Source organism: Heterodontus francisci, chromosome 5, assembly GCF_036365525.1.
Source record: "Heterodontus francisci isolate sHetFra1 chromosome 5, sHetFra1.hap1, whole genome shotgun sequence".
Classification (NCBI taxonomy): Eukaryota; Metazoa; Chordata; class Chondrichthyes; order Heterodontiformes; family Heterodontidae; genus Heterodontus; species Heterodontus francisci.
The window spans coordinates 48,144,623-48,171,891 of NC_090375.1; the positions used below are offsets into that span (position 1 = coordinate 48,144,623).

General features: G+C 43.6%; 1 protein-coding gene across 6 annotated transcripts in view; it reads left to right on the top strand.

The window, feature by feature from the left end:
- The window catches only part of LOC137369823 (protein NDRG1-like), a 110,158-nt gene that overhangs the window by 35,425 nt on the left and 47,464 nt on the right, over positions 1-27,269 (top strand). For 5 of the 6 annotated variants that reach the window (XM_068031388.1, XM_068031387.1, XM_068031385.1 and 2 more), the window contains 3 exons: positions 11,364-11,456; positions 16,251-16,286; positions 26,393-26,498. In XM_068031388.1, coding sequence (XP_067887489.1) covers positions 11,385-11,456; positions 16,251-16,286; positions 26,393-26,498 — 214 coding nt within the window. In that variant the 5' untranslated portion in view covers positions 11,364-11,384. Of the gene's footprint in view, positions 1-11,363; positions 11,457-16,250; positions 16,287-26,392; positions 26,499-27,269 lie in introns of those variants that run through there. The other variant, XM_068031384.1, reaches the window with a different exon arrangement.

The window sequence follows — 27,269 nt, forward strand, 5'->3', positions numbered from 1 at the left end:
TACTGAGGGAAGCGAGAGAGGAAATAGTTGGGGCCTTAACAGATATCTTTGCAGCATCCTTAAACACGGGTGAGGTCCCGGAGGACTGGAGAATTGCTAATGTTGTCCCCTTGTTTAAGAAGGGTAGCAGGGATAATCCAGGTAATTATAGACTGGTGAGCCTGACGTCAGTGGTAGGGAAGCTGCTGGAGAAGATACTGAGGGATAGGATCTATTCCCATTTGGAAGAAAATGGGCTTATCAGTGATAGGCAACATGGTTTTGTGCAGGGAAGGTCATGTCTTACCAACTTAATAGAATTCTTTGAGGAAGTGACAAAGTTGATTGATGAGGGAAGGGCTGTAGATGTCATATACATGGACTTCAGTAAGGCGTTTGATAAGGTTCCCCATGGCAGGCTGATGGAGAAAGTGAAGGCGCTTGGGGTCCAAGGTGTACTAGCTAGATGGATAAAGAACTGGCTGGGCAACAGGAGATAGAGAGTAGCAGTGGAAGGGAGTTTCTCAAAATGGAGACGTGTGACCAGTGGTGTTCCACAGGGATCCGTGCTGGGACCACTGTTTGTGATATACATTAATGATTTGGAGGAAAGTATAGGTGGACTGATTAGCAAATTTGCAGACGACACTAAGATTTGTGGAGTAGCAGATAGTGAAGGGGACTGTCAGAGAATACAGCAGAATATAGATGGATTGGAGAGTTGGGCAGAGAAATGGCAGATGGAGTTCAATCAGGGCAAATGCGAGGTGATGCATTTTGGAAGATCCAATTCAAGAGTGAACTATACAGTAAATGGAAAAGTCCTGGGGAAAATTGATGTCCAGAGAGATTTGGGTGTTCAGGTCCACTGTTCCCTGAAGGTGGCAACGCAGGTAAATAGAGTGGTCAAGAAGGCATACGGCATGCTTTCCTTCATCGGACGGGGCATTGAGTACAAGAGTTGGCAGGTCATGTTACAGTTGTATAAGACTTTGGTTCGGCCACATTTGGAATACTGCGTACAGTTCTGGTCGCCACATTATCAAAAGGATGTGGATGCTTTGGAGAGGGTGCAGAGGAGGTTCACCAGGATGTTGCCTGGTATGGAGGGCGCTAGCTATGAAGAGAGGTTGAGTAGATTAGGATTATTTTCATTAGAAAGACGGAGGTTGAGGGGGGACCTGATTGAGGTGTACAAAATCATGAGAGGTATAGACAGGGTGGATAGCAAGGAGCTTTTTCCCAGAGTGGGGGTTTCAATTACTAGAGGACACGAGTTCAAAGTGAAAGGGGAAAAGTTTAGGGGGGATATGCGTGGAAAGTTCTTTACGCAGAGGGTGGTGGGCACCTGGAACGCATTGCCAGCGGAGGTGGTAGATGCGGGCACAATGGAGTCTTTTAAGATGTATCTAGACAGATACATGAATGGGCAGGAAGAAAAGCGATACAGAACCTTAGAAAGTAGGCGACATGTTTAGAGAGAGGATCTGGATCGGCGCAGGCTTGGAGGGCCGAAGGGCCTGTTCCTGTGCTGTAATTATCTTTGTTCTTTGTTCTTTGTTTTCGTGGTGACTACAGATGAGGCTAGAGGAGTGCACTGTCTTTCCCTTGTTCGACTTCTCCACAGGTCACCGTATATAATTAAATGAAAAATACTTCAATGTTCCTTTCCTCAAACCTAGGGAGGGCTTGCATAAATTTAAATAACTCTACACTGGGTCCTGGGTTGAAGTTGGATTCTTCTTCCTTAGAACTTTCACTGGAGTCAAGGCTACCCTTTTTTTGTTTTAGTTCTAGCTTTTTAAATTCGAATTCCCTTTCTCGCTCCTGCCTTTTTTTTTTTTCCTTTCATAACACTAATTTTGTTTAAAAGACAAGTTAAGTATAAACTCAAACATGATCCAGCATTCTGATTTAGGTGAAATAAGTCATTGTGCATTATCTCAATATTTCCTGTTATATTTGAAATACATTAAGAATTGCCTGAAGGAAAGTTGCTGCAGTGTTTGTTTTTGTAGCTGTGAGTTTGCACATCCTTCTCCTCCCCTCCCCCAAATAAATTCAATTCCAATCGCAGTTAGAGACTGACCAGTTACACTGTTTCCTCATTGCAGGCATGGAAATAAAGTACAATCCCTAAAATTCAAATTATATGGTATAATAGTGGTTTGGATTTGATTCGGTCATAGGAGGATACTATTGTCCATGATGCCTGCTGTTCTCAAAACAAAAGATGAAAACTCTTGTATTTTAGAGGAAAAAAGAAAGACTTGCATTTGTATGACACCTTCTCATGACCACTGGACGTCTCAAAGCATTTTACAGCCAGAAGTGTAGTCACTATTGTAATGTACACAAATTGGCTGCTCCGTTTCTTACATCAAACACTCTCAAACAGCAGTGTGATAATGACCAGATAATCTCTGTTTCTGCTGTTGAGGGATAAATATTGGCTGGGGCACTAGGAATAACAGCCATGTTCTTCAATATAGTTCCATGGGATCTTTTACATCCTCCTGAGCAGGCACAGGAGGACCTTGGTTTGACGTGCCTCCGACAGTGCAGTACACCCTTTAGTAGCCTGTATCTAACATGCTTCACCTTCACCTTTGCCTTTCTGATGAAACACAGTCCTGGGAGATTTTTCTCTGCCTATCCCTTGGTATGCCTGTTATGGGTTTGATGGAACAGTGTAGAGGGAGCTTTAACATGTCTAACCCTGTGGTCTACCTGCCTTTGAAATGTTTTAACTATAGTAGGGGCAAGATTGCTCTAGCTAACCTAGCAGTATCAGCCCTCTGAATGTTCTCAAGGCAGTAGCAAGGTGGTATTCCCCTGTAGTTAACCTAGGCTGTACCCACCCTGAAGATTTTGATGGACAGTGTAGAGGATGATCTATCCTTTTTCTACTTGGTGCTATACTTTGCTTGGGAGCAAGGGATGAGCAGGAGCATGTGGCGAGCAGACCTTCTTCTTGGGCTGTCCCTTAGAAATGAAGATGACTTTCTACCACTCTAGGGTTGTGGGTCCTTAGGTGACTGAATAGTCCAATTCTGGATCTGCGCACTCTGCCACAGGTGGTGTTTTGAGGTGAGTGGATGGGGTGCTCAAATTTCTGAACACTACTTCCACTGTTTGTTTGTGCTTGGTCGCTGCCTGGGCATGTCTATGTTCGAACTGGCTGGCACCTTCATGAGTGCTGTATAAAACGCTAGTTAGGCCACAGCTGGAGTACTGTGTACAGTCCTGGGCACCTCACAATAGGAAGGATGTGACTGCACTGGAGAGGGTACAGAGGAGATTCACCCAGGATGTTGCCTGGGCTGGAGCATTTCCGCTATGAAGAGAGACTGAAAAGGCTAGAGTTCTTTCTCTCAGAGCAGAGAAGGCTGAGGGGGGACATGATTGAGGTATACAAAATTATGAGGGGCATTGATAGGTTAGATAGGAAGAAACTTTTTTCCCTTAGTGGAGGGGTCAATAACCAGGGGGCATAGATTTAACCTCTGACCTCCCCCTCTCTGACACTAAACGTTCTGTACTCAGCAAAGGTTTCAGTTTTATCCACTTACACCCCCACCTCAATGAATTTTGCGCTCGGCATGACGTTGAGCTCTTCTGTCGCTTCCACCTCTGGGCTCAACTTCTTTTGACCAGGAGTCCTCCCTTTTTTCTCCCCCCCCCCCCCCCCCCCCCCCCCGTTCAGTATTCATTCATCCACCTCCAGCATTCTCCCTCTACCTGGACCCTTCCCCCTGGCCTCTTACCCGCTCTTGATCTTTTCATTGAAAGCTGTTGGCGAGACATTGGTCATCTCAATTTCTCTGCCCCGCTCACTCACTCACTCTAACCTGTCCCCCTCTGAACTTGAGGCACTCCATTCTCAGGTCTAACTAACCCCGACATGGTCATCAAACCTGCAGACAAGGGTGGTGCTGTTGTATGGTGTACCGACATCTACCTTGCAGAGGCTCAGCGCCAACTCTCAGCTACTTTTGTCCTACCTCCCTCTGGACCATGACTCCACCACTGAACATCAAGACACTGTCCACAGGACTGTCACTGACCTCATCTCCTGGAGATCTTCCCTCTACAGCTTCCAACCTCATAGTCCTGCAACCCCGGACAGCCTGCTTCTACCTCTTTCCCAAAATCCATAAACAGGACTGTCCTGGCAGGCCCATTGTCAGCCTGCTCCTGCCCCACTGAACTTATTTCTTCCTATCTTGACTCTGCCTTTTCTCCGCTGGTCCAGTCTCTTCCCACCTACATCCGTGACTCTGATGCCCTACATCATTGACAATTTCCAGTTTCCTGGCCCCAACCGCCGCCTCTTCACTATGGACGTCCAATCTCCCTACACCTCCATCCACCACCAGGACAGTTTGAGGGCTCTCTGCTTCCTTGAACATAGGCCCAACCAGTCCCCATCCACCACCACCCTCCTCCGCCTGGCTGAACTTGTTCACACATTGAACAACTTCTTCAATTCCGCTCACTTCCTTCAAATAAAAGGTGTTGCTATGGGTACCTGCTTAGGCATAACTAGGATCTGCCTTTTTGTGGGATATGTCAAACATTCCTTGTTCCAGTCCTACTCAGGCCCCCTCCCCCAACTCTTTATGGTGCATTGATGACTGTATCAGTGACGTTTCCTGCTCCTGCCCCGAGCTGGAGAACTATCAACTTTGTTTCTAATTTCCACCCTTCTCTCTCCTTTACATGGTCCATCTCCGACACTTCCCTTCCCTTCCTCGACTTCTCTGTCTGTCTCCATCTCCTGGGGATAGGCTGTCTACTAATATCCATTTATAAGCCCACAGCTACCTTGACCTACACTTCTTCACATCCTGCCTCCAGTAAGGATTCCATTCTCCCAGTTTCTCCGTCTCCAGTGCATCTGCTCTGATGCTACCTTCCATGACAGTGCTTCTGATGTGTCCCTTTTTCCTCAACCAAGGATTCCCCGCCACCCACCCCACCCAACTGTGGTTGACGGGGCCCTCAAGCGTGTCCAGCCCATTTCCTGCATTTCTACCCTCACCCCTTCCCCTCCCTCCCAGAGCCGTGACCGGGTTCCCCTTGTCCTCCCTTTCCACTCCATCAGCCTCCAGATACAAAGGATCATCCTCTGCCATTTCTGCCACATCCTGCATGATGCCACTACCAAATGCATCTTCCCCCTCCCTTCCACTGTCAGCACTCCAAAGGGATCGTTCCCTCCGCAACACCCTGGTCCACTCCTCCATTACCCCCACCACCTCGTCCCCTTTGCAAGGCACCTTCCCCTGCAGTCGCGGGAGGTGTAATACCTGTCCATTTACCTCCTTGCTCACGCTCTCCTGGCCCCAAAAACTCCTTTCAGGTGAAGCAGCGATTTACTTGTACTTCTTTCAACGTAGTATACTGTATTTGCTGCTCACAATGTGGTCTCTACATTGGGGAGACCAAACGCAGACTGGGTGATCACTTTGCGGAACACCTCTGCTCAGTCCGATTTTAGCATGACCCCAAGCTTCCGGTTGCTTGTCATTTCAGCACTTTTTTTTTTTTTCTTTTCTCACCCCACCCCTGCTCTCATGCTCGCATCTGTCCTGGGATTGCTGCAGTGTTCCAGTGAACATCAACGCAAGCTTGAGGAACAGCATCTCATTTACCAGTTAGGCACGCTACAGCCTGCCGGGCTGAACATTGAATTTAATCATTTTCAGAGCATGATGGGGCCCCCCCCCCCCCCCCCCCCCACAGTTTTACTTTTATTTTTAGTTTTTTTTTTCTTTCATTTTAGTTTGTTCAGTTTGCTTACCCACTTGAACAGCTGCAAGTACAAACATGAAAAATTTTCAGTCCGTTAACACCCTATCTGTACTAATGCTTTGTCTTTCAACACCCCATTAACCTATTGTTTGCCTTTGCTCCACGGCCTTCTGGTCAGCTATTTATGACCTTGTCCTATCTACACCTCCCTTTTGTTATCTCTTGCCCCATCCCCACTTTACTTATTAAAACCTTTTTTCATTTCTAATATTTGCCAGTTCTGATGAAGGGTCACTGACCTGAAACGTTAACTCTGCTTCTCTTTCCACAGATGCTGCCAGACCTGCTGAGTACTTCCAGCATTTCTTCTTTTTATTTCAGATTTCCAGCATTAGCAGTATTTTGCTTTTATTATATTGGCATAGATTTAAGGTAAGGGGCAGGAGGTTTAGAGGGGATTTGAGGAAAAAATGTTTCACCCAGCGGGTTGTTGGAATCTGGAATGCACTGCCTGAAGGGGTGGTAGAGGCAGGAACCCTCACAACATTTAAGAAGTATTTAGATGAGTACTTGAAACGCCATAGCATACAATGCAACAGGCCAAGTGCTGGAAAATGGGATGAGAATCGTTAGGTGCTTGATGGCCAGCATGGACATGACAGGCCAAATGGCCTGTTTCTGTGTTGCCTGACTCTATGCTTCTCCATTTTGGGGCAGTCTTGGGCAAGAGATTCCCACGAATCAGTAGAGATATCACATTTTTTTCAGGGAGGCTTGTAGCATTTCCTCTGCCCTCCTGGTAACCTCTTGCCGTGACAGAGCTTGGAGTAGAAAGTTTGTTTTGGGAGTCTTGTCAGGCATGCAGCCGATGTGGCCCGCACAACGTAGCTGACTAGCCATGACTGGTGGCTCTACACTGAATGTAGGCCTGAGAGAGGACACTGAGTGCTTGTCCTGCCACTGAATTTTCAGGATCTTGCGGTGGCACTGCTGGTGATATCTCCCCAGGGCTTTGAGATGTGTGCTGTACAGTGTCCATGTTCCCGACACATACAGGAGAGCAGGTAACACTCTGGCCCTGTAGACCATGAGCTTGTTGCCAGATTTGAGGTCTTGTCGGCAAATACTCTTTTCCTTAGACAACTGAAGGCTGCGCTGACACACTGGAAGCAATGGAGGAGGTTCCCAAGGAATGAGAAGTGATCCACATTGTCCAGTGGTTCGGTGTGGATTTTGATAATCGGGGGGTAGGATTGTGCTGCAGGAGCAGGCTGATAGAGGGCCTTTGTCTTCTGGATGTTTAGCTTAAGACCCATTCTTTCATACGCCTCTGAATGAATTGACAAGGGTTTGAAGCTCGGCCTCTGTGCACATACGCAAGCGTTGTCCGCGTGCAGCAGCTAGATGACAGCAGTTGGGGTGACCGGTTCTGGACTGGAGGTGACGTAGGTTAAATAGTTTCCTGCACATCCTGTAGAGTAGATCTACTCTGGCAGGGAACTTCATGGAGATGAGGTGGAGTGTTGCAGTGAGGAAGATGGAAAAGACAATTCCTGCAGACGCCACACACTCACTTAAGCTTGACTGCTGAACCCTGGGCCTTTGCCCGCCCATAAGGCTGGTGCTGCGTCACTGACACCAGGTTTGAGAACCACTGGTCTAAGTTCCATGCTCTGGAATTGTGCTTCAATACTTCTCCTCCTTAAATACCCATTTTAAAATGTACCTCTGGGCCTTGGTTAGACCACACCTGGAGTACTGTGTGCAGTTTTTGTCCCCTTAGGAAGGATATTATTGCCATAGAGGGAGTGCAACAAAAGTTCTCCAGACTGGTTCCCGGATGGCAGGACTGTCTCTTGAAGAGAGATTGGGGAAACTGGGCCTGAATTCTCTAGAGTTTTGAAGAATGAGAGGTGATCTCATTGAAACCTACAAAATACTTAAAGGGATAGACAGGGTCGATACAGCCAAGATGTTTTCCCTGGTTGGGGAGTCTAGAATCAGGGGACATAATTTCACAATAAGGGGAAGCCACTTCGGACAGCGATGAGGAGAACCCTCTTTACTCAGCGGGTTGTGAATCTTTGGAATTCTCTACCCCAGAAGGCTGTGGAAGCTCAGTCATTGAGTATGTTTAAAGCAGAGATTGACAGATTTCGAAATACCAATGACATCGGGATATGAGGATAGTGTGGTGGGGGGGGGAAAGGCATTGAAGTGGATGATCAGCCATGATCTTATTCAATGGCGGGGCAAGCTCGATGGGCTGAATGGCCTACTCTTGCTCCCATGTTCCTATGAAGGTTTTGTTCACCATTTCTGCTATTTCTTATTTGAAGATCCATTTATGGAAAGGGTTATTGATCAGTGGGATTGAAGTACGAAGAAGGAAAGACAAACTTGTTGGGCCTAGTGACTTTTCCTATGAAGAATTTTTCTGCTAATAATCATTTTTATTAGCCCAGAAGCTGATGGCCATCTTACATAGAATACTGGCGGCACAGTGGCGCAGTGGTTAGCACCGCAGCCTCACAGCTCCAGCAACCCGGGTTCAATTCTAGGTACTGCCTGTGTGGAGTTTGCAAGTTCTCCCTGTGTCTGCGTGGGTTTTCTCCGGGTGCTCCGGTTTCCTCCCACAGCCAAAAGACTTGCAGGTTGGTAGGTAAATTGGCCATTATAAATTGCCCCTAGTATAGGTAGGTGGTAGGGAAATATAGGGACAGGTGGGGATGTGGTAGGAATATGGGATTAGTGTAGGATTAGTACAGATGGGTGGTTGATTGGCACAGACTCGGTGGGCCGAAGGGCCTGTTTCAGTGCTGTATCTCTAAACTGGCAGCACAGAGTTTGGATTCTTGTTTGGATAGGGGAGTGTCATGTGATGTAAATATATTAAGGGTATTTTGATAGAATTTTACATTGTTTGAGAGGTAGTTCAATCTGAAGCCAGGATGTTTAAATTTGAACAAAGGAAATTATGAAGGTGTGAGGAAAAAATTGCTGAAGTGGATTGGGAAAATACATTAAAAGATGTGATTGTACAGAGGCAATGGATAGTCTTTTTAAAAAAAAAAAAAATTGTGGTTTACAGCAACTATACATTCCTTAAGGCACAAAAACCCCAAAAGTAAAGGCAGTCAACTGGATAACAAAGGAAGTTAAGGATTGTATAAGATTAAAAGAAAAGCCCTATAAAGTTGCCATAAATAGTAGTAAACCTGAGGATTGGGAGGATTTTAGAATGCAGCAAAGGAGGATGAAGAAACTGATAAAGGGAGAATAGAATGTGAATGTAAGCTAGCAAAAAATATAAAAACTGACTAAAAGCTTCTACAGGTACATAAAAAGGAAACATTTGGCTAAGACAAATGTGGGTCCATTACAGGCAGAGTCGGGAGAATTTATAATGGGGAGTCGAGAAATGTCAGGGAAGCTAAATGATTGATTACTTTGTCTGTCTTCACTGAGGAAGATCTAAGAAATCTCCCAGAATTAGAGATCCAAGGGATTAGGGGGAATGAGGAATTGAAGTTTCTATTTGTACGGTTGTATTGGAGAAATTAAGGGGCTGACGGTTGATGAGGTTCCAGGCCCTGATATTCTACATCCCAGAGTGTTGAAAGAGGTAGCTCTGGAGATGGTGGATGCATTGGTGATCATATTCCAAAATTCTACAGATTCTGGAGCAGTTCCTGCAGATTGGAATGTAGCAAATGTCACCCCATTATTTAAGAAGGGAGGGAGAGAGAAAACCAGGAATTGAAGACCTGTTGGCCTTGCATCATCATTGTGAAAATGCTAGAATCTATTCTAAAGGATGTGATAAATGGACACTTGGATAATCTGGGCATAATCAACATGGATTTATGAATGGGGAATCATGTTTGATGAACCTGTGGGAGTTTTTTGAGGATGTTGCTAACAGAATTGATGGTGACTCTATGGGCGTAGTACACTTGGATTTTCAGAAGGCTTTTGATAAAGTCCCCCACAGGAGGTTGGTTAGCAAATTTAAAGCACATGGGATAGGAGATAATATACTGGCATAGATTAAGGATTAGTTAACAGGCAGAAAGCAGAGAGTAGGAATAAACCGGTCATTCTCGCAGGGATGAGTACTTGGGCCTCAGCTGTTCACAATATACAGCAGTGATTTGGATGTGGGGACCAAATGTAATATTTCCAAGTTCGCAGGTGAGACAAAACAAGGTGGAAATGTGTATTGTGAGGAAGGTGCAAAGTGGCTTCAAGGGGATTTGGACAGACTTAGTGAGTGAGCAAGAATGTGGTAGATGGAATATAATGTGGAAAAATGTGAGGTTATCCACTTTGGTAGGAGGAACAAATGTGAGCAGTATTTCTTAAATGGTATTAGAAAGTGTAGATGGACAAAGGGACCTGGGTCTCCTCATCAGTAAGTCACTGAAAGCTAACATGCAGGTGCAGCAAGCAATTAAGGTGAATGGTATGTTGGCCTTTATTGCAAGAAGGTTTGAGTACAGGAGTAGTGAAGTCTTGATTCAATTGTATAGAATCTTGGTTAGACTGCACCTGGAGTACTGTGTGCTGTTTTGGTCCCCTTACTTTAGGCCATAGAGGGAGTGCAACAAGGGTTCGCCAGACTTGTTCCCAGGATGGTGGGACTGTCCCATGAAGAGAGATTGGGGAAACTGGGATAAAAAAACAAGAAATGCTGGAACCACTCGGGTCTGGCAGCATCTGTGAAAAGAGAAGCAGAGTTAATGTTTTGGGTCAGTGACCTTGGGGAAACTGGGCCTGTATTCTCTAGAGTTTCGAAGAATGAAAGGTGATCTCATTGAAACCTACAAAATGCTTAAAGGGATAGACAGGGCAGATGCAGCCAAGATGTTTCCCCCTGGTTGGGGAGTCTAGAACCAGGGGACACAATTCCAAAATAAGGGGGAAGCCACTTTGGATAGAGATTAGGAGAAATTTCTTTACTCAGAGGGTTGTGAATCTTTGGAATTCTCTATCCCAGAGGGCTGTGGAAGCTCAGACATTGAGTAATGTTTAAAGCAGAGATTGACAGATTTCTAAATACAAATGACTTGAGGGGATATAAGGATATTGGGGGGGGGGGGTGGGGGGGTGAAGAAGAGAGGAAAGGCATTGAAGTGGATGATCAGCCATAATCATATTGAATGACTAGGCAGGTCGATAAGCTGAATGGCCTACTCGTGCTCCTATGTTCCTATGAATCAGTCCATTCTATTTGACGCACTGCTCCTTTTGGTGCTAGCTTTTCAGACATCATAGCCAGTTTAATACAATGAGCCAGACTGAAACTGAATCTTTTTTAGCTGTCTTCAACTGAATTTATTGACATTTTAATATGTGCCATTAATCTACATTGTACTGTTCTGCCTGAAGCTCATGGACTGTTTTCTAACATTGAGAGATGAAGAGCAACACAATGTTGTGAAAGATTTTGCAATGGGTTTCTAATTCAGTATATTTACACTGATGATTTTTTTGGCTACCTTGCAACTTCATGAAGGGAATTTAATAAGGAATAGAAATGTGAAAAATTTTGTCCAATTCTTATTTTAGAAATTGTCATCCTTGTGGTTAATTCCCTTAGTGATACTCATTTTGTTTTCTTGTAGTTACCCTGCAAAGTGTGCATTATGTCTCTAAGAGACATCCACCTCTCTGAAGTCAGACAGCTACTAGTGGACAATGAAGGATTCTCTGAGATGGTAAGCAAGGCTTTAAGTGTTTTGGTGAAGCTGTTTTTTTTTTTTAAAACACAGCTTGGCTTATATTGTGATTAAAACTAATTATAAAAAAAAAATCATTCTATGTAGTGTGTAAAGTGAATTCCTCTTTTTTTGATGCTGTGCAAGTAATTGGCAATCTGGACACTCAGTATTTTTACATAGTTACCCTGCAACAGCATAGAAACAAGCCAGTCGACACAACTGATCTATGGTACCATTTAATACTCTTCATGAGCCTCTTCCCACCCCTCTTCCACCCCTAGGATATCCTTGTATTCCTTTCTGCCTCGTGCTTATCCAGTTTCTCCTTTTTAAATGCATCTTTGCTATAGGAGCAGGAGTTCACGCGCTCTCTCTCGTGCGGAAGAAATTTCTCCTCATCTCAGTCCTGAAAGGTTTACCCTGTATCCTTGGACTATGACCCCTGGTTCTGGACTTCCCCACCAGTGGGAACATTCCTCCCCACCCCAACAGTATCCAAAGCAGTATGTCTGTTTGAGAGGGGGATGGCCACAGGGGACTCCTGCACTACCTGCCTGCGCCTACTACTCCGTCTGGTCACCCATCTCTTTTCTGCCTTTTAGGAATGAACCCCACGCAAAAGATGGGAAAACTAGATTCCATTTTGACCTTCTGCAAATGTAGGTCAAATCTGAAATCCGTTCTTGTTTTTTTTTCCTTCCTTCAACCTTTTGGAATTTAGTTCTTTTCTGCATCTTCTCCAGATGAAACCTGTAGTATGAGGAACTATGGTTGAGTTGAGAAAAATGGCATTGGAACCTGGAAAGTCCTCATTTTTATTTCTTGAACTAAATAGAAGCTGGAGTGATGATTTTAACCAGAGGTCATTATAAAGCTTTATAATTGTACAGTGGGCAGATGGTAGGTACCATGTTACCTAAGCTGAAATACTTGTCTAATTACTATAATTAGAGGATTCTACCAAGCACCGTCCTCTGCAAACCTTTCATCTGCTTGACTAGCTTTTAAGACACTAAGCTTATTAGTGCTAAGCTTTCCCACTCTACACAAAATAGAATACTGTAAATTGAAGAGGAGTTGAAGTGGCGTGTGCTTTCAAAAGCCTTCCATGCCTACCCTCCTTATCCTGAACCAAAAACCCCTTTCCTGCTGTTACGACCAGGTGAGAGAGGTCTTCGTTTCCCTTTCAGCCTTCACCTGGTCTTACTGTAACAGAGTTTAATTTTAAACACTTTTTTTAGCTCCCCCTTGGTAAATCTTTGTTCACCACTTTCCAATTATAAGGCAAAGAAACCAGCACAACAGGCTTTTCTCAGATTTAAAGAATAAAAGTTTAGGTTTATTAAACTTAACCGAATTAGTTTGAGTTTAAGTTTAATGCCTACGGACACACAACGTGCCCATGCTAGCATGCATACGCAATACACATGCAAATAGCGACAGAAAAGAATAGAAGAAAAATAAAGTGGTAAAGTTTGAGGCAATATCTGAAGAGTTGTTGCAGTTCTTCAATCTCATTGTAGAGATTGTAGGTAGAAATTGCTTTTCCTTGGGTCCAGTATTCATAAACCTTGATCACTATAGGAGACTTTTCTCTCTTGGGGTTCATGTTTCTTCAATGGATTCAGAGATGTGAGAAAGAGATGGGAGCAGACAGGAGAGAGATCTTCTCAGTCCAGGAGCAAACAGACACTCTGCCCAAACTGTACAAATTCAAAAAAGTCAGGTTACCCAGCAGGTTAGTCATGTGACTAGCTGGTTTGACCATGTCCGTTGGTGTATTCGGCCATCTTCGCAGTTAACCTGGAATGCAAGCTCCCCCACCTTCAATGTCTCATGATCAAAAGTCCATCATGGGTTGAATGTGTCAGAAAATGGCTGCTTTGTCCTTCCAAGCACTCTGTTAATATGCAAATGTCTCTTCCAGCCATGGCTGATCTGTTTAACAGTCTTGTCTTCACTCCAATAACAGTTTAAAATCAATGTTCATGACAATTATTGTGCCTCATTCTTGGCAGGTGGGAGCCTAGCATGACATTGCCCAGAGTACTAGCAAGTGATCCTTGGCTGCTCACCATTATGGAAGCTCGCAGTTACTTGCTACAGGCAGGAAGTGAACTGGCATTATGTTAAAATTACCCATGTCTATTTTCTGCTTCAGTTTCTAATTTGTCTAACCAGCAAAATAGGCCCAGTCACACAAAGTGACTAGCACAGCAATAACCTGTGGTTAAATAGCACTTTTGCAGATTCCAAAAATTCCAGTCTCACCATTGCTCTCAGCTTTAGGATCGTCTCAAGATGGCATCTTGTTCATTTATTTTTAAATTACCAGATTTTCTCGCCATTTTGGAACCTGTTGCCATTCCTTGCTGAATAGGCAACATGGTGCTCTGCCTTACTGGATAACTTCTTGCTAATAGGGACGTGCTTGGCGCAACTTTGACCTCTAATACAGACAGCATTCTTGAGACCAGGAGCTCAATGTTAGGAATCATAAGAAAAATTTGTATTAAGTGATTGGGTGTCACCATATTGTGTTATTGCTTACTTCCTAATTTGGGTGGGCAGGTTGTGGGAGGGGGGAGCGGAGTTAGAAACTGAAGCAGAAAATAATAGACCTGAGTAATTTTAACATAATTCCAGTTCACTTCCTGCCCACAATGGGTAGCAAGTAACTGTGAGCCTCCATAACAGTGATGAGCCAAGGATCACCTGCTAGCATTTTAGGTATGTGCGGGAAAGGGGTTTTTGTTTCTGCATAGAACAGCAGCTGAGCATGGGGGGAACACAGTAATACCTTTTGTGGCCACTGCCTTTTCTGAGCAGGTCCTGACTTGTCTTTACTTGGCGAAAAAGCCACAGCTGTTACCCCAATCAGATTGGACTTAAAATTCCAGTTGGGGGCCAAATGATGTTATTGGATCCTGATCTCTGTTTAAAGAGGACACCGCTGCCTTTGGGTGGGTAGCCTTGCCATTCATCTAGAAGCCTATGAAAATAGCAGTAAGTGGGCAACTTTGACAGGTAAGAAACCCTGGTATTCTAACTGCCCACCCATTAAATTTCCACTAGGTAGATGGGCATAAAAATTGTTCTCTTAGACCAAATTGAATAGGACCATTTATTTTTTACTTTAACCTTTCACTGATGCTTTCAAAAAAAAAGTAATGACCTGGTATTGTATACCATCATATTACAAGGCTTGAATAATGATCACAGGGAACGGAACTATACACTTTGTGAATAATATTTAAAACCTGAAACTAGATCTGTTAGATGGAGTAGTTGTCACTTGCATTTTCATAGTTGTTCAGTTAGTTATGGCTAGAATTGCTAACCTTATTTCCTAAGGTTTTGTATCCTGTGCCAAAACTGATTTTAACTTTGAAAGTCATTGGCTCTTGACAAACTATCACTTTTTTATTTCTTTGCACAGTGTGGTAGCATTTCATCACTGCTGGAAATTTTTGTTTTCAATATTACTTAATTTGCCTAATTATAAGTCTCACGCAAAACTTCAATATAAAAAGATACATTTTATGTAACCACGGAATAAGTTTATGTGGTAGGGAAGAGGTGTAACTGGATATAAAGGCTCACCTAGAGGGGGAAAAAAAATCTGCCTGAAAGAAACCTTTATAAACTGACTTTTTTTAAAGCACCCCTTAAATTTGTAAAGCAAGTGGAGTTACCCATTTTTGAATGACCTTTTTAACACTCTGCTGCAGGTTCATGTGTTTTGTGACTAGAAAGCCTAAATGTTGATTCATGGTTTTTAATTTGTGATATATCTATAGGCTTAATGTATAAAAATGTGATTCATTTGAGGCAGTGAATGAATTTGGGATATATCCCAAATTCAATCATATTGAAGCACAAATTCCTGAAATGGAAGGCACCATAAATTGAAGAGATTGACAATCAAGGAACAATGGCTAGGTGATAAAAGACCCTGCAGAGGAAGGAAGAAAATTGGGAGTAGGAAGAATAGTTTGTAGTTTTGATTTCCTGAGGAAATAAATTAGTTGTAAAATGAATGTGCAATTTCACCACCACTTAGATTTGTAGAGATAATGAAGATCAAGTCGAGCAATGCATTTAAAGCTGAGAAGAAAGGAAAAACTTGAGAGAAACACTGACCAAAAAGACCGTAAAGATTGAGGGAAGGAAGAAATGGACCAGAGAACTAGCTTTTTCTTAATTTTTGTATTCTTCTGAAATGCAAGAAGAGCATTTCTAGATTCAGGAACAGTTTTCAGATTTGGATGACTGCTACTAAACCTTACTTTTGAGAGTTAAAGCTGAGAGGAAATGGAGGCATTCTAGGAATTCCACCTAAGGCAAGGCCAAGTATGTTGATAAATGAAGCACATGGTCATCGAAGGTAAGAATTAAAAGAAACTAGATTCTTATTGCACTATTGAATATGCATAGGTCAAAATGTAGCGACTCAGCCAGTGCATCACAAAATGAATGGTGGTTATGAGCACTGAAGGCATGCAATCTGAAGGAAGTTGATTTAATGTAGAATGGAATCATCAGCAAAAGAGTAGATAAAGTTTGAAAATGAGTGGAGAAGTTATTGATCTGAAGAGTGGGAGGAAACCCAACCGTGGAAAATCTATCAACAGAAAGTCAGTCAGATGCAGAACCATCAATTACAGCACAGGCAGCCAGCTCAGACCAGGAGTCGAATCTAGGACCGTTGGATCTAGTATTCTGGTTACATTCTACATCAAGGAACCCAGTTACTTGTCTCATGAGTTCTACGTTTTTCTTTTACAACAGGCAAATGCCAGAAGCTTCCAAGTACTTGAAATTCAGGTAATTTTTCAGTTTTAAATCTTAGTATCTTAAATCAAAAGCGGATATTAACTCTGAAACTTACTGATGTAGTGGGTATGTGACATTTTGCTTTGAACAAAAAAAAACTAGACTAATGTTGAACATGGCAGTAACTTGCAAGCTACGGTTTTCCTTTTCCCACTTCTATTGTGACCTGGCTCCATGCCTTCCATTCAGTACTTTATCCTAGTGGCTATTCATGTGAGCCCACATTGAATATCAGACTATTTAACTGACTGCTTGAAGGCTTTGCAGCCAAATCCTATCCTCCTCACAAGAAGGGTGCACTGGATAGAGCTTGGGATTGAGAATCCTGATTATTTTTTCTTTCCCCACCCCCTTTTTTTTTATAAACTGTTGCTGACATAGGTAGATATATCACTGTGAAGATTGATCAACTGAAGAACTGTCATTTTATCAAATCTTGGAGCACAGAAGGAGGCCATTAGGCCTATTGTGCCAATGCTGGATCTTTGAAAGAGCGATCCAGATTAATTCCTCACCCCAGCCTTTTCCACTTAACCCTGCAAAATTGGTTCTACTTCAAAAATAGGTGATAGCTTGTACATGCCCTGTCGCGAAATTAAGGGAGGTTTGATTGTCTTGACTAAATCAATATGAATTTGTAAGTGGATGTCAGTCATGACTTGGTTGGTAGCACACACTCTCCTGAGTCAGAAGGTTGTGGCCTCGAGTCCCACTTCAGAGACTTGAGCACCAATATCTAGGCTAACACTCCAGTGCTGCACTTGCTTTGGATTGTGTTTGTGCACCAATCCATGTAGCCTCAAACTGATCTACTTTTGCAAAAACATGTTCGATAGCTGGGATATTCCCACTTGACCACGTTGCCCAAGTGCTCACTGGCAGAGTGGAATTTTAATGTGGGCACTTGGGAAGATTGGGTACGGAAGGTTGAGCATGTGGCTTGTGAAGCTGGGGTCACTAAAGATGATGTAGGTAGAGTTTGTATCCAGTTGAGACTTCACAGGTATTTAGAATTTAAGATTCTCTTGTTTCCTTTATGGTTTTTCCCCCTTCAAAAATGTATTAATGGAATATTTTTCTGCATTCCTCATCTTTAAGACTAAGCCTGTTAAATCTAGCATTGTTGGAAAATAAAAACTGTCATTTTGAAGAGGAAAACTCTTAATAATCCTTCTCTATCTCCTTGTATCCTTTCCTATTAAGTGGTTACAAAATTAGGATGTGCCTTTGATTTTAAACTGAATGCTGGTGATTTCATTTGTAAATATTAGCTTAATTATCAAGTTTGAGATTGACTTGGTTAATGTAGCATACATCTTTTCAGCTGCAATTCCATTCTAGTTCCAGTGACCCTTAACTAGTTTCAACATATTGTGTGCAGTACTGGCCACTATACAATGGAAATTATATTGTGCCCCTTGTTTTGTGGAATCGGACCAGGGAAATAAGATCACAAAAAAAACTATGAATGTGAAAGTCATTTGGCTCACCCTGAGCTCCTCTTTCCAAAAAGATTAATAAGCATTTGGAATTTTTCAAGTTTTGCCCTTCATTTCAAACCAGTGACCTATTGTTCTACTCTCGGTGAACAAAATGCTTCTATATGGTTCCTGTACCTCCTTGAATATTTTTCTTGCGTTTTGATCAAAACTGAACATGTCAGTCAAGGTGCCATCTTAACCAGAACACAATCAACTTTTAACAGTCTCTGTAGCAGATCTGCACTCTACTAATTTTGGCATTATAGTTCAGCTTTGTTTGCTTTAATTGCTGTTGTACAGTGCCTTGAGATGCCAAATCTACTAACTTTTTCGCATTTCTCTTGACCTTCCCTCTAATTTCTGCTTTGCTTGCATACAACATTTTTTCATATGCTGTGCTGTAATTTTTTTTACATCAACAATATTAAATTTTATTTACACTTCATTTTCCAGATTTCAGCCTAACATCTCTAGGCTTGGTTATTTTCACGTGAATCAACTTTTTGTAGTTTGGAATTATCACCAAACTTGACAAGTTTGAGTCCAGTGTTGATCTAAATTTTAGAAATGGTTGAGGTCCTCATTGAGCCTTCGGGTGCTTCATTCTAGCACTTTCAACTTCACTCAAGCACCTACTGTTTTTTTTTCAGCAAATTACTTGCCCATTTCCTGCCTTCTATTTTGAGTTATCCAGTCTTTTGTGAGGAACTTTTTTTTTTTCTGTGTCTCCAGTATAAAAAGTCCTAACATTAATCCCTAATACTAGATATCCAAGTTAAAGGAGTGATGACATGTTGGGAAAGAGATTTTCAGGTATCCTAATACATTTTTAGAATGAAGAGGTTTGAAGCTGATCAAGACATTTTTCAAATTTTAAGTTCGCTTTGTTGAATATTGTCCTTTATAAGATTAGAGTTTTTAGTATATTTAAAAAAAAAAGTTCCCTCTAGGGAAAGGGGATAAACAATTGAGTCCCACCATAAATTTGTTGCCTCTTTATGGACTTGAAGTTCACAAGAACAGAAATATGGTAGCTTCTCTTAGCTTCATTTGATTATCCAACACTGGTCTTGATGACCAATAGCTTAACAAACACTTAACTTTAAACTATGGAAAACTGAAGAAGCAGCTAATAAAATTTGGTGGTCTATAAACTGGATTACTTCCCCTTTCTGTCCTAAGGATAGTACTTATATTGATCATTGTGTTAAAGAGCCTGACTGATACACAGCTGATGTGTAAATGACTATATGTTCTTCTTCTTTGGCCTCCTTATCTCGAGAGACAATGGGTAAGTGCCTGGAGGTGGTCAGTGCTGTGTGGAGCAGTGCCTAGAGTGGCTATAAAGGCCAATTCTAGAGTGACAGGCTCTTCCACAGGTGCTGCAGAAAAATTTGTTTGTCGGGGCTGTTGCACAGATGGCTCTCCCCTTGCGCTTCTGTCTTTTTTTCCTGCCAACTGCTAAGTCTCTTCGACTCGTCACACTTTAGCCCTGCCTTTATGGCTGCCCGCCAGCTCTGGCGATCGCTGGCAACTGACTCCCACGACTTGTGATCAATGTCACAGGATTTCATGTCGCGTTTGCAGACTTCTTTAAAGCGGAGACATGGACGGCCGGTGGGTCTGATATCAGTGGCGAGCTCGCTGTACAATGTGTCTTTGGGGATCCTGCCATCTTCCAAGCGGCTCACATGGCCAAGCCATCTCAAGCGCCGCTGACTCAGTAGTGTGTATAAGCTGGGGATGGGATGTTGGCCGCCTCAAGGACTTCTGTGTTAGAGATACGGTCCTGCCACCTGATGCCAAGTATTCTCCGGAGTGTCTTCAGTACCTTGCTCTATGGCAGCGAGGCCTGGACAACGTATGTCAGCCAAGAGCGACGTCTCAATTCGTTCCATCTTCGCTGCCTCCGGAGAATACTTGGCATGACTATATGTATAGACTACAATTCAGTAAAGAGTTTAAGTGTTGTCAGCTGTTTTCTTGCGGTGGAGGGCAGGGGGAAGGAGAGGAGCAGGGAAGCAAAAACTATAGATCCTTAATTGATGCAGACTGTCAACACTGCATTAAGTACTTGTGTGGTTTACAATATGGGACGATCAAGCTGCATATCATTTAGTGGTAAATGATAATTGCTATTTGCAACATGCTTTTTTTTTTAAATTTGGGCACAGTACAGAATGCAAGAAGTGAACAAACACCAAACCAATGATGAGAGAGGTGGTCAAATAGGTCTTAAAGGTGGAGAATGGAAGGAAATGGGTCAGGGTAGTTAAACAGGGCTGAAGACTCCATTACCAATGGTGAGGAAAACCTGAGGCCAAATAAAGGATTTAACAGCTTGAGGCTGTGGAAGTCAGGTATGTAAAGCCATGGAAGAAGACGAAATAACTTAGTTTAGTAAGCAAAATAGAACTGAGTATGGAACAAGATTTGGATAAGCTAATTGTCGAGGGTGAGAGGCTGACAAAGTCTCCCAAAGTGACAAAAATGGAAATCAACCCACTTGGGTTTCAAATTTCCTCTCAATGCTTGAATGGAAGGCATTGTGGTGTGAAATTTTGTATGTATGCCAAAAGCATTTCAACCACCATTGGTAATGTAGTCTTCAGCCTGGTTTAACTACCCTGACCCATTTTTCCTTCCATTCTCTACCTTTTAAAACCTATTTGACTACCTCTCATCATTGATTTGGTGTTTGTTCATTTTTTGCTTTCTGTACTGTGCCCAAATTTTCAAAAAAGGTGTGATGCAACTACATTTGTTGGACTAGAAAAAATATTAATCATCTTGTACTCTGGTCCCATTGTTTTTCCTAACTTATCTAAATATTTTGTTCGCATGGAGGAAATGTAACCAGAGAAACTGTCAGCTTGTGTTTTTTTGTTTGCTGTTGGTGTGGTGAATGAGCCCTATTTTTGGGTTGTGGACCCCTTTTTTTTATCAGTTTTTTTTTTTAAAGCACTTTTTGATTTTCTAGTGCATTCCATGCCGTGGAAACTAATTTTTTTTTTCAGGCAGATGTTGTGTAGCTTCCACATCTAAAGTCTGCTGCATTTTCTGTTTTTGGGATGGAATTGGAGGGGGTTGGCTTGCTTCTGATGAAAGCTATCACTTTTATAATGAATAATCTCAAACAACAAAATGCAGCTTTTCTTGTATGCAATGTGCTACTATCCTGGCTGAGGTGGCTAAAGAGGTTGCTACAGGGATCTTTTTATCTGTTTTTATTTCCAAAATAGACTTTATTCATAATCTTAAAGAATACATTACACAAAACTGTTCCAAACAGCACCAAGTTAAACAGTACAAAGAGTGCAAAGGAGATCAGTTTCCTTCAATACAGGAGTGAGTTGCCTCACAACCCTTCCTGTACATTTTTGCAGCAAACAAATATTTTCTGGATACAGTTTGAGGGGCTTTCTATGGATCCAGCCCCTCAGTTCACTTTGGTGGGGGGACATTACACAGTGGTCTTTCCCCATTGAGCCTTTGCTGCAGCTGCCCAAAGCTTTAGTGCGTCCCTCAGTACGTAGTCCTGGACCTTGGAATGTGATAGTCTGCAACATTCGGTCGTGGACAACTCTTCGCGCTGGAAGACCAGCAAGTTTCTGGGAACAGCCCGTAGAGCACAGACTCCTGTGTTAGAGCTGCTTGGGATAAACCTTGACAAAAACCACTGCATCTCTTTCCACACCTGCTTTGCCAAGACACATTCCAGAAGGAGGTGGGCATCTTTTCTAGTCTGTACTTTAGTGATGCACTATACTGTATTTACTCGCCAGCATTTCTGGATATTGATCGATTTCGTGTCTTAAGTTTGGACATCAACAACTCTACTAACTAAATTAGATGAGTTGGATTGTCCTGCTCTATATTATTTGATCCAATGTGTTCGGCTTATCCTAAGTTTCTGTCAATATTAGTAATACGTGAAAAATTCTTGCGCTTTTATGAAGTTGATGCTCAGATTGGGGTGGTGAGTGGCAGACTTGGAAACGGGAAGTAAACCTCACATGTTAAGAGCACTGTGCACCACTCAAAACCATTCAAATAGCTTCAACTTGTAAAAAAATATGTTGTCCATTCCTTCTGAGATTTCACTGTCTAGTACATGTGGGGGATCCAGTTGTACTTTGCTGTGTTTTGTTTTGTTCTTGGGGCAACTAGGGATATGCAATAAATACATCCTTACTGCCATGCCAAGAAGATCCAAATCACACTGACCAAGAGTCAGTGAAAGAGATGGTGGGAGGAGGGGTGCTTGTGAGATGGCAAAATAGCTTCTCATTTTCTCCTTTTACCTGCTCATGGGTGGCCTCCAAGTTCTTGGAACTTCTTGTACAACAACTGCTGACACAAAACTACAAATGAAGATTCTCAACTGTAAGGGACCCAAACTTTTTATGAGGTAAATCCACTAAGATTTGTAGCTGTCACGTGGTCAAGAAATCACAGGATCAAACCTCCAGGAATGACTTGGAATTGGGCACCCTATGCACAGTGCTGATGCACAGCTAACAGCCCCCTCCCCAACCCTTCAAACATAAGCAACTGCAGCATACAGAAGAAGGGGTCCTTGATAAGGATATACAGAATATTAATTGTCCCCTCTTTCCTTCCCTCAATTTTGGCTGGGCCCTACTAGACACCCTGGCCCTATAGCAGCCACCTCCTATGAAGACTGCCAATGTAACAGATCATAGGATCAGGACATCCCTCTTTTTTGGAAAAGGATCCTGGAATGGCAATGAACTGGGAACAAGCAAGAAAATTAAATTACATCCTACTGGCAGGGCCCCAGAGTTAGGTATAATGCCGTGTAAAGATGAGGGGAAGGAAAAGAACTCCTGGAGGCCAATCCCAGGGTTTATAATGACTATTTTGAAAATGAGGATACCTGCAAATCTGATGCAAGTCCCTCTAGTATCCAAAATTTACAGGTTTTACTGCACATTATAATTATTTGACCTAATTTTTTGCTCATTACCTTTTTGGGGTTGGCCTGTTTAAAGCATGTTGTACATGTTTAATTTAACTTTTTCCTTACATTTCCTGTACTGCATTATATGTGACAAAATGACCTAATAGTGGGTCGTAGGCCCAACCATCTTCAGCTGCTTCATCAATGACCTTCCTTCAATCATAACGTCAGAAGTGGGGATGTTTGCGGATTGCACAATGTTTAGCACCATTCTCCACTCCTCAGATACTGAAGCAGTCTGTGTAGAAATGCAGCAAGACCTGGACAATATCCAGGCTTAGGCTGGTAAGAGGCAAGTAACATTTGTGCCACACAAGTGCCAGGCAGTGACCATCTCCAACAAGAGAGAATCTAGTCATCTCCCCTTGACATTCAAGGGCATTACAATTGCTGAATCCCCCACGATCAACATCCTGGGGGTTACCATTGACCAGAAACTGAAATGGAGTAGGCATAGAAATACTGTGGCTACAAGAGCAGGTCAGAGGCTAGGAATCCTGTTGTGAGTAACTCCATCTCCTGACTCCCCAAAGCCTGTCCACCATCTACAAGGCACAAGTCAGGAGTGTGATGAAATACTGTCCACTTGCCTGAATGAGTGCAGCTCCAACAACACTTCCAAATTTGCAGATGACAAAACTGGGTCGGAGGGTGAGGAGGATGCAGAGAGGCTTCGGGGTGATTTGGACAAGTTGAGTGAGTGGGCTATCGCATGGCAGATCAGTATAATGTGGATAAATGTGAGGTTATCCACTTTGGTAGCAAAAACAGGAAGGCAGATTATTATCTGGCTATAAACTGAGAGGGGAATATGCAGCGAAACCTGGATGAATATTGTGTGCAGTTATGGTCTCATTACCTGAGGAAGGATATTCTTGCTATAGAGGAGGTGCAACGTAGGTTTACCAGACTGATTCCTGGGATGGCGGGTCTGACATATGAGGAGAGATTGAGTCGGTTAGGATTATATTCACTGGAGTTCAGAAGAGTGAGGGGGGATCTCATAGAAATCTATAAAATTCTAACAGGACTTGATAGGGTAGATGCAGGAAGGATGTTCCCGATGGTGGGGGAGTCCAGAACCAGGGGTCATAACCTAAGGATACAGGGTAAACCTTTCAGGACTGAGATGAGAATTTTCTTCACCCAGAGAGTGCTGAGCCTGTGGAATTCGCTACCACAGAAAGCAGTTGAGGACAAAATATTGTATGTTTTCAAGAAGGAGTTAGATATAGCTCTTGGGCCTAAAGGGATCAAAGGATATGGAGCGAAAGCCGGAACAGGCTACTGAGTTGGATGATCAACCATGATCATAATGAATGTTGGAGTAGGTTCAAAGGGCCGAATGGCATACTCCTGCTCCTGCGCTTTGTTACTATGTTAAGAATTTCGACACCTCCAGGACAAAGCAGCCCACTTGATTGGCACCCCATTCACAAACATTCACTCCCTCCACTGCCAACACACAATGACAACAGAGTGTACCATCTACAAGATGCACTGCAGCAATGCACCAAGGCTTCTTAGACAGCACTTTACATACCTGTGACCTCTACCACCTAGAAGGACAAGGGTAGCAGATGCATGGGAACACTATCACCACCTAGTTCCCCTCCAAGCCACACACCATTTTGACTTGGAGCTATATTGCTGTTCCTTCACTGTCACTGGGTCAAAATCCTGCAACTCCCTTCCTACCCCACATGGGCTGCAGCTGTTCAAGAAGGCAGCTCACCACCTTCTCAAAAGCAATTGGGGATAAGCAATAAATGCTGGCCTGGCCAGTGACACACATCCCATGAACAAATTTAAAAAACATACAAACAAGGCATTGTAATGCACACCACATGACTGGAGGAGTGTTGAGCTGGCTAACTGGCTAGTTGATCTGGATTTTGGTTGGGATTGAGGGAAAGATGTTGGTCAGAATACTGGAGGAACTTTCTGCTCCTCTGAATAGTCATGTGGGGCAGAACTCCCCCACCTGATTGAGAGGGATGGGGGGTGGGGTGGTGAGTACAGAAGCAGGTAAGCATGAAAATTCATGCCAGTTTGCTGGCACAACCTGTCCCAGGACTGTGTTTCTGGAGATAGAATGGGAGTCGACAGGGCTACCTGCCCACAAGCGCTAGGTAGCCAATTAAAGGCAACTTGAAGCCAATGCAGAGGCTGACTGCAATTTTCCAGTTGACTTGCAGGCCTCCCAAGGCATCTCAGACCAGGCCAGCTGCCTTGAGGAGGGCTCCCAGCAGTAGACCAGAGGCCGGCATTTCAGTCAGACGTTTGGCGGGGGTGGGGGGAGGTAGGCCCTCCCCACCTGCCTAACTACAGCTGTGGTCACAGGCTGCTGTATGAAGGGGTTGTGATCCTCATTTGACCCCGATATCAGGGATCCAACCCAAAATCCTGCCCATGATCTTCAAACATTTACCAGAGTAAAAGCATATGGGAACTTGCTTTGCTATCTCAATCAACACATCTGACAATGCAGCATTCCTTTAGTACTGCGCTGATGTATTGGGCCAGATTATGGGTTCTAGAACTTGTATCCTCAATTTCTGATTAGCAAAAGTGTGGGTAACTGAACTAAGCAGCTTGTATGTTGAATTTATTTTAAAAATAAAACTTGTACAATTAGTAAATTTAATTTACCTTGAACTTGATTGCTACCTTGTGCGCATTTTAGACTGCAGTCTGCTTTGAAGCTTTTGAGAAACTACTGGAAAAGTTTGTGTGAATTGGGGTTGTATCACCTTTGGATAGGACTTTAGCACACCAGATAAATGTGGCATCTTAACTTTTTAACTTCAAAAACCGTGTTGGCCAATTGGCAGCACACAAACAAAATTGAAACTACTAGGCAGTATCTTATGTAGGCAACGGGGGTCTCAGCCGCCGGGGAAGAGTGCTGCATCGCTACTTTTCGCAAAGGCCTGCCCACATGCCAATCAGGCATTTAACTGGGCAGTGGCGGGCCTTCCCTGCCATTACAACCCAGCGACGGATGTCTTGCCAGCTGAGAGCTATCTGCCAATCAAAGGCTGGCGGCTCTTCTCAGCAGTGCCACTGAGGAGGTGGTGGCTGCTGCTGAAGAGCTGCCAGTCTAGGATCGCTGAGGGACCAGGCCACAGGTGAGTCATGGTGGGAGGGGTTTTGTGGGGGAGGGGTGTATGAGTGTCGGCAGCAACGGCGGGTTCCCCTCTAGGTCTGTTGATCAGGCACTAAATATCTTTGAAAGAGGGAAACCACTCCACCCCCAATGAGCTGGCAAACATTCTGCAGGGTTTTGCTTGTCATGCTGGCTGTGGCAACAGGCCTGCGTGTCACTGGGCCAATACTGGTGGCAGAATCAGGCCCATAATTGGGCATTAATTGCCCACTTAACTGTCAATTGGCAGGGTGAGAAGGCAGTCCATGGGCTTTCCCACCGCGAACTTTAATTGGGGTAGAGATGGGACGGTGGTTGGGTTCTCCCTGCCTTCAAACTCACCGTGGAGGAGAGCATAGAATCCAGCCAACTAATCTGTCTTAATTTGATTTTTTTTTTTTTAATTCAATTTTACCGGTGTGCATATTATAACTAGCACTGGAAAAGCATTTAATGAATGACTGACTGCTAATCTCTTCCGCAGGAGCATGATATTGAAACTCCGTTTGGTGTTGTCCGCATCGCAGTGCGTGGGTCGCCGAAAGGAAGTCAGCCAGTCATACTCACATTTCATGACATTGGGATGAATCGTAAGTAATGTAACAATTTCTAAATATATTGACTGCGCTGCCAATCATGAATATCTTCTGGATGCTGCTTGTAGTTCCTCAAGTAAGACCAGAGTTTGAGGGGGATGACCCATTAACAGTCCTTTCTCCTCCCCATACCTACCACTTGGCGGCGGATCCTTCATTTCAATATGTTAATAAAGGTTAATGCATGCAAACAAACTTACCTTGTCCTGACAGCTGCCCCACACCGATATTCTGGTTGCTGGCCAGAATAGAATGCCCGCACCTTCAGATCTCCATTTGGCGATCCGGGGCATGACACTGGTGGGAGGGGGAAGGAGTGAAATTTTCAGTGTGGGAGTGGGGAAAACTTTCTTGATTGGGGCAGGATGATGGGAAGGGGTTTAGCGTTCTAGTTATTAAAGGTCGGGTGGGGGGGTGGGGAAGAAGGTTGGGATCTGAATAAAAGGGCTGGATTTGACCATAGGCGGACAGGATGTCGCCACCAACTTTTACACACTTTACGGATCCCTGGGCTTTAATTGTCCCGAGGCGGGACTTTCACCCGCCTGCGGGAGGAGGTCCCACCTCAATGAGCTGCTGTACAATCAGTGGGCAGCAGTCCCAGCAGCGCCACCAGGATTGGTGGCCACTGCTGGGACTGCAGCCCAACCGACCTATGGAGGATGCCATGGAGCCGGGTGCGCCCCAGCAAGGCAAGGGTGGTCGTTTGGGGGGGCATCCTGGGTCTGGGGGTGGGTTGGGAGGTGGGGGCAGCCCACAATCAGG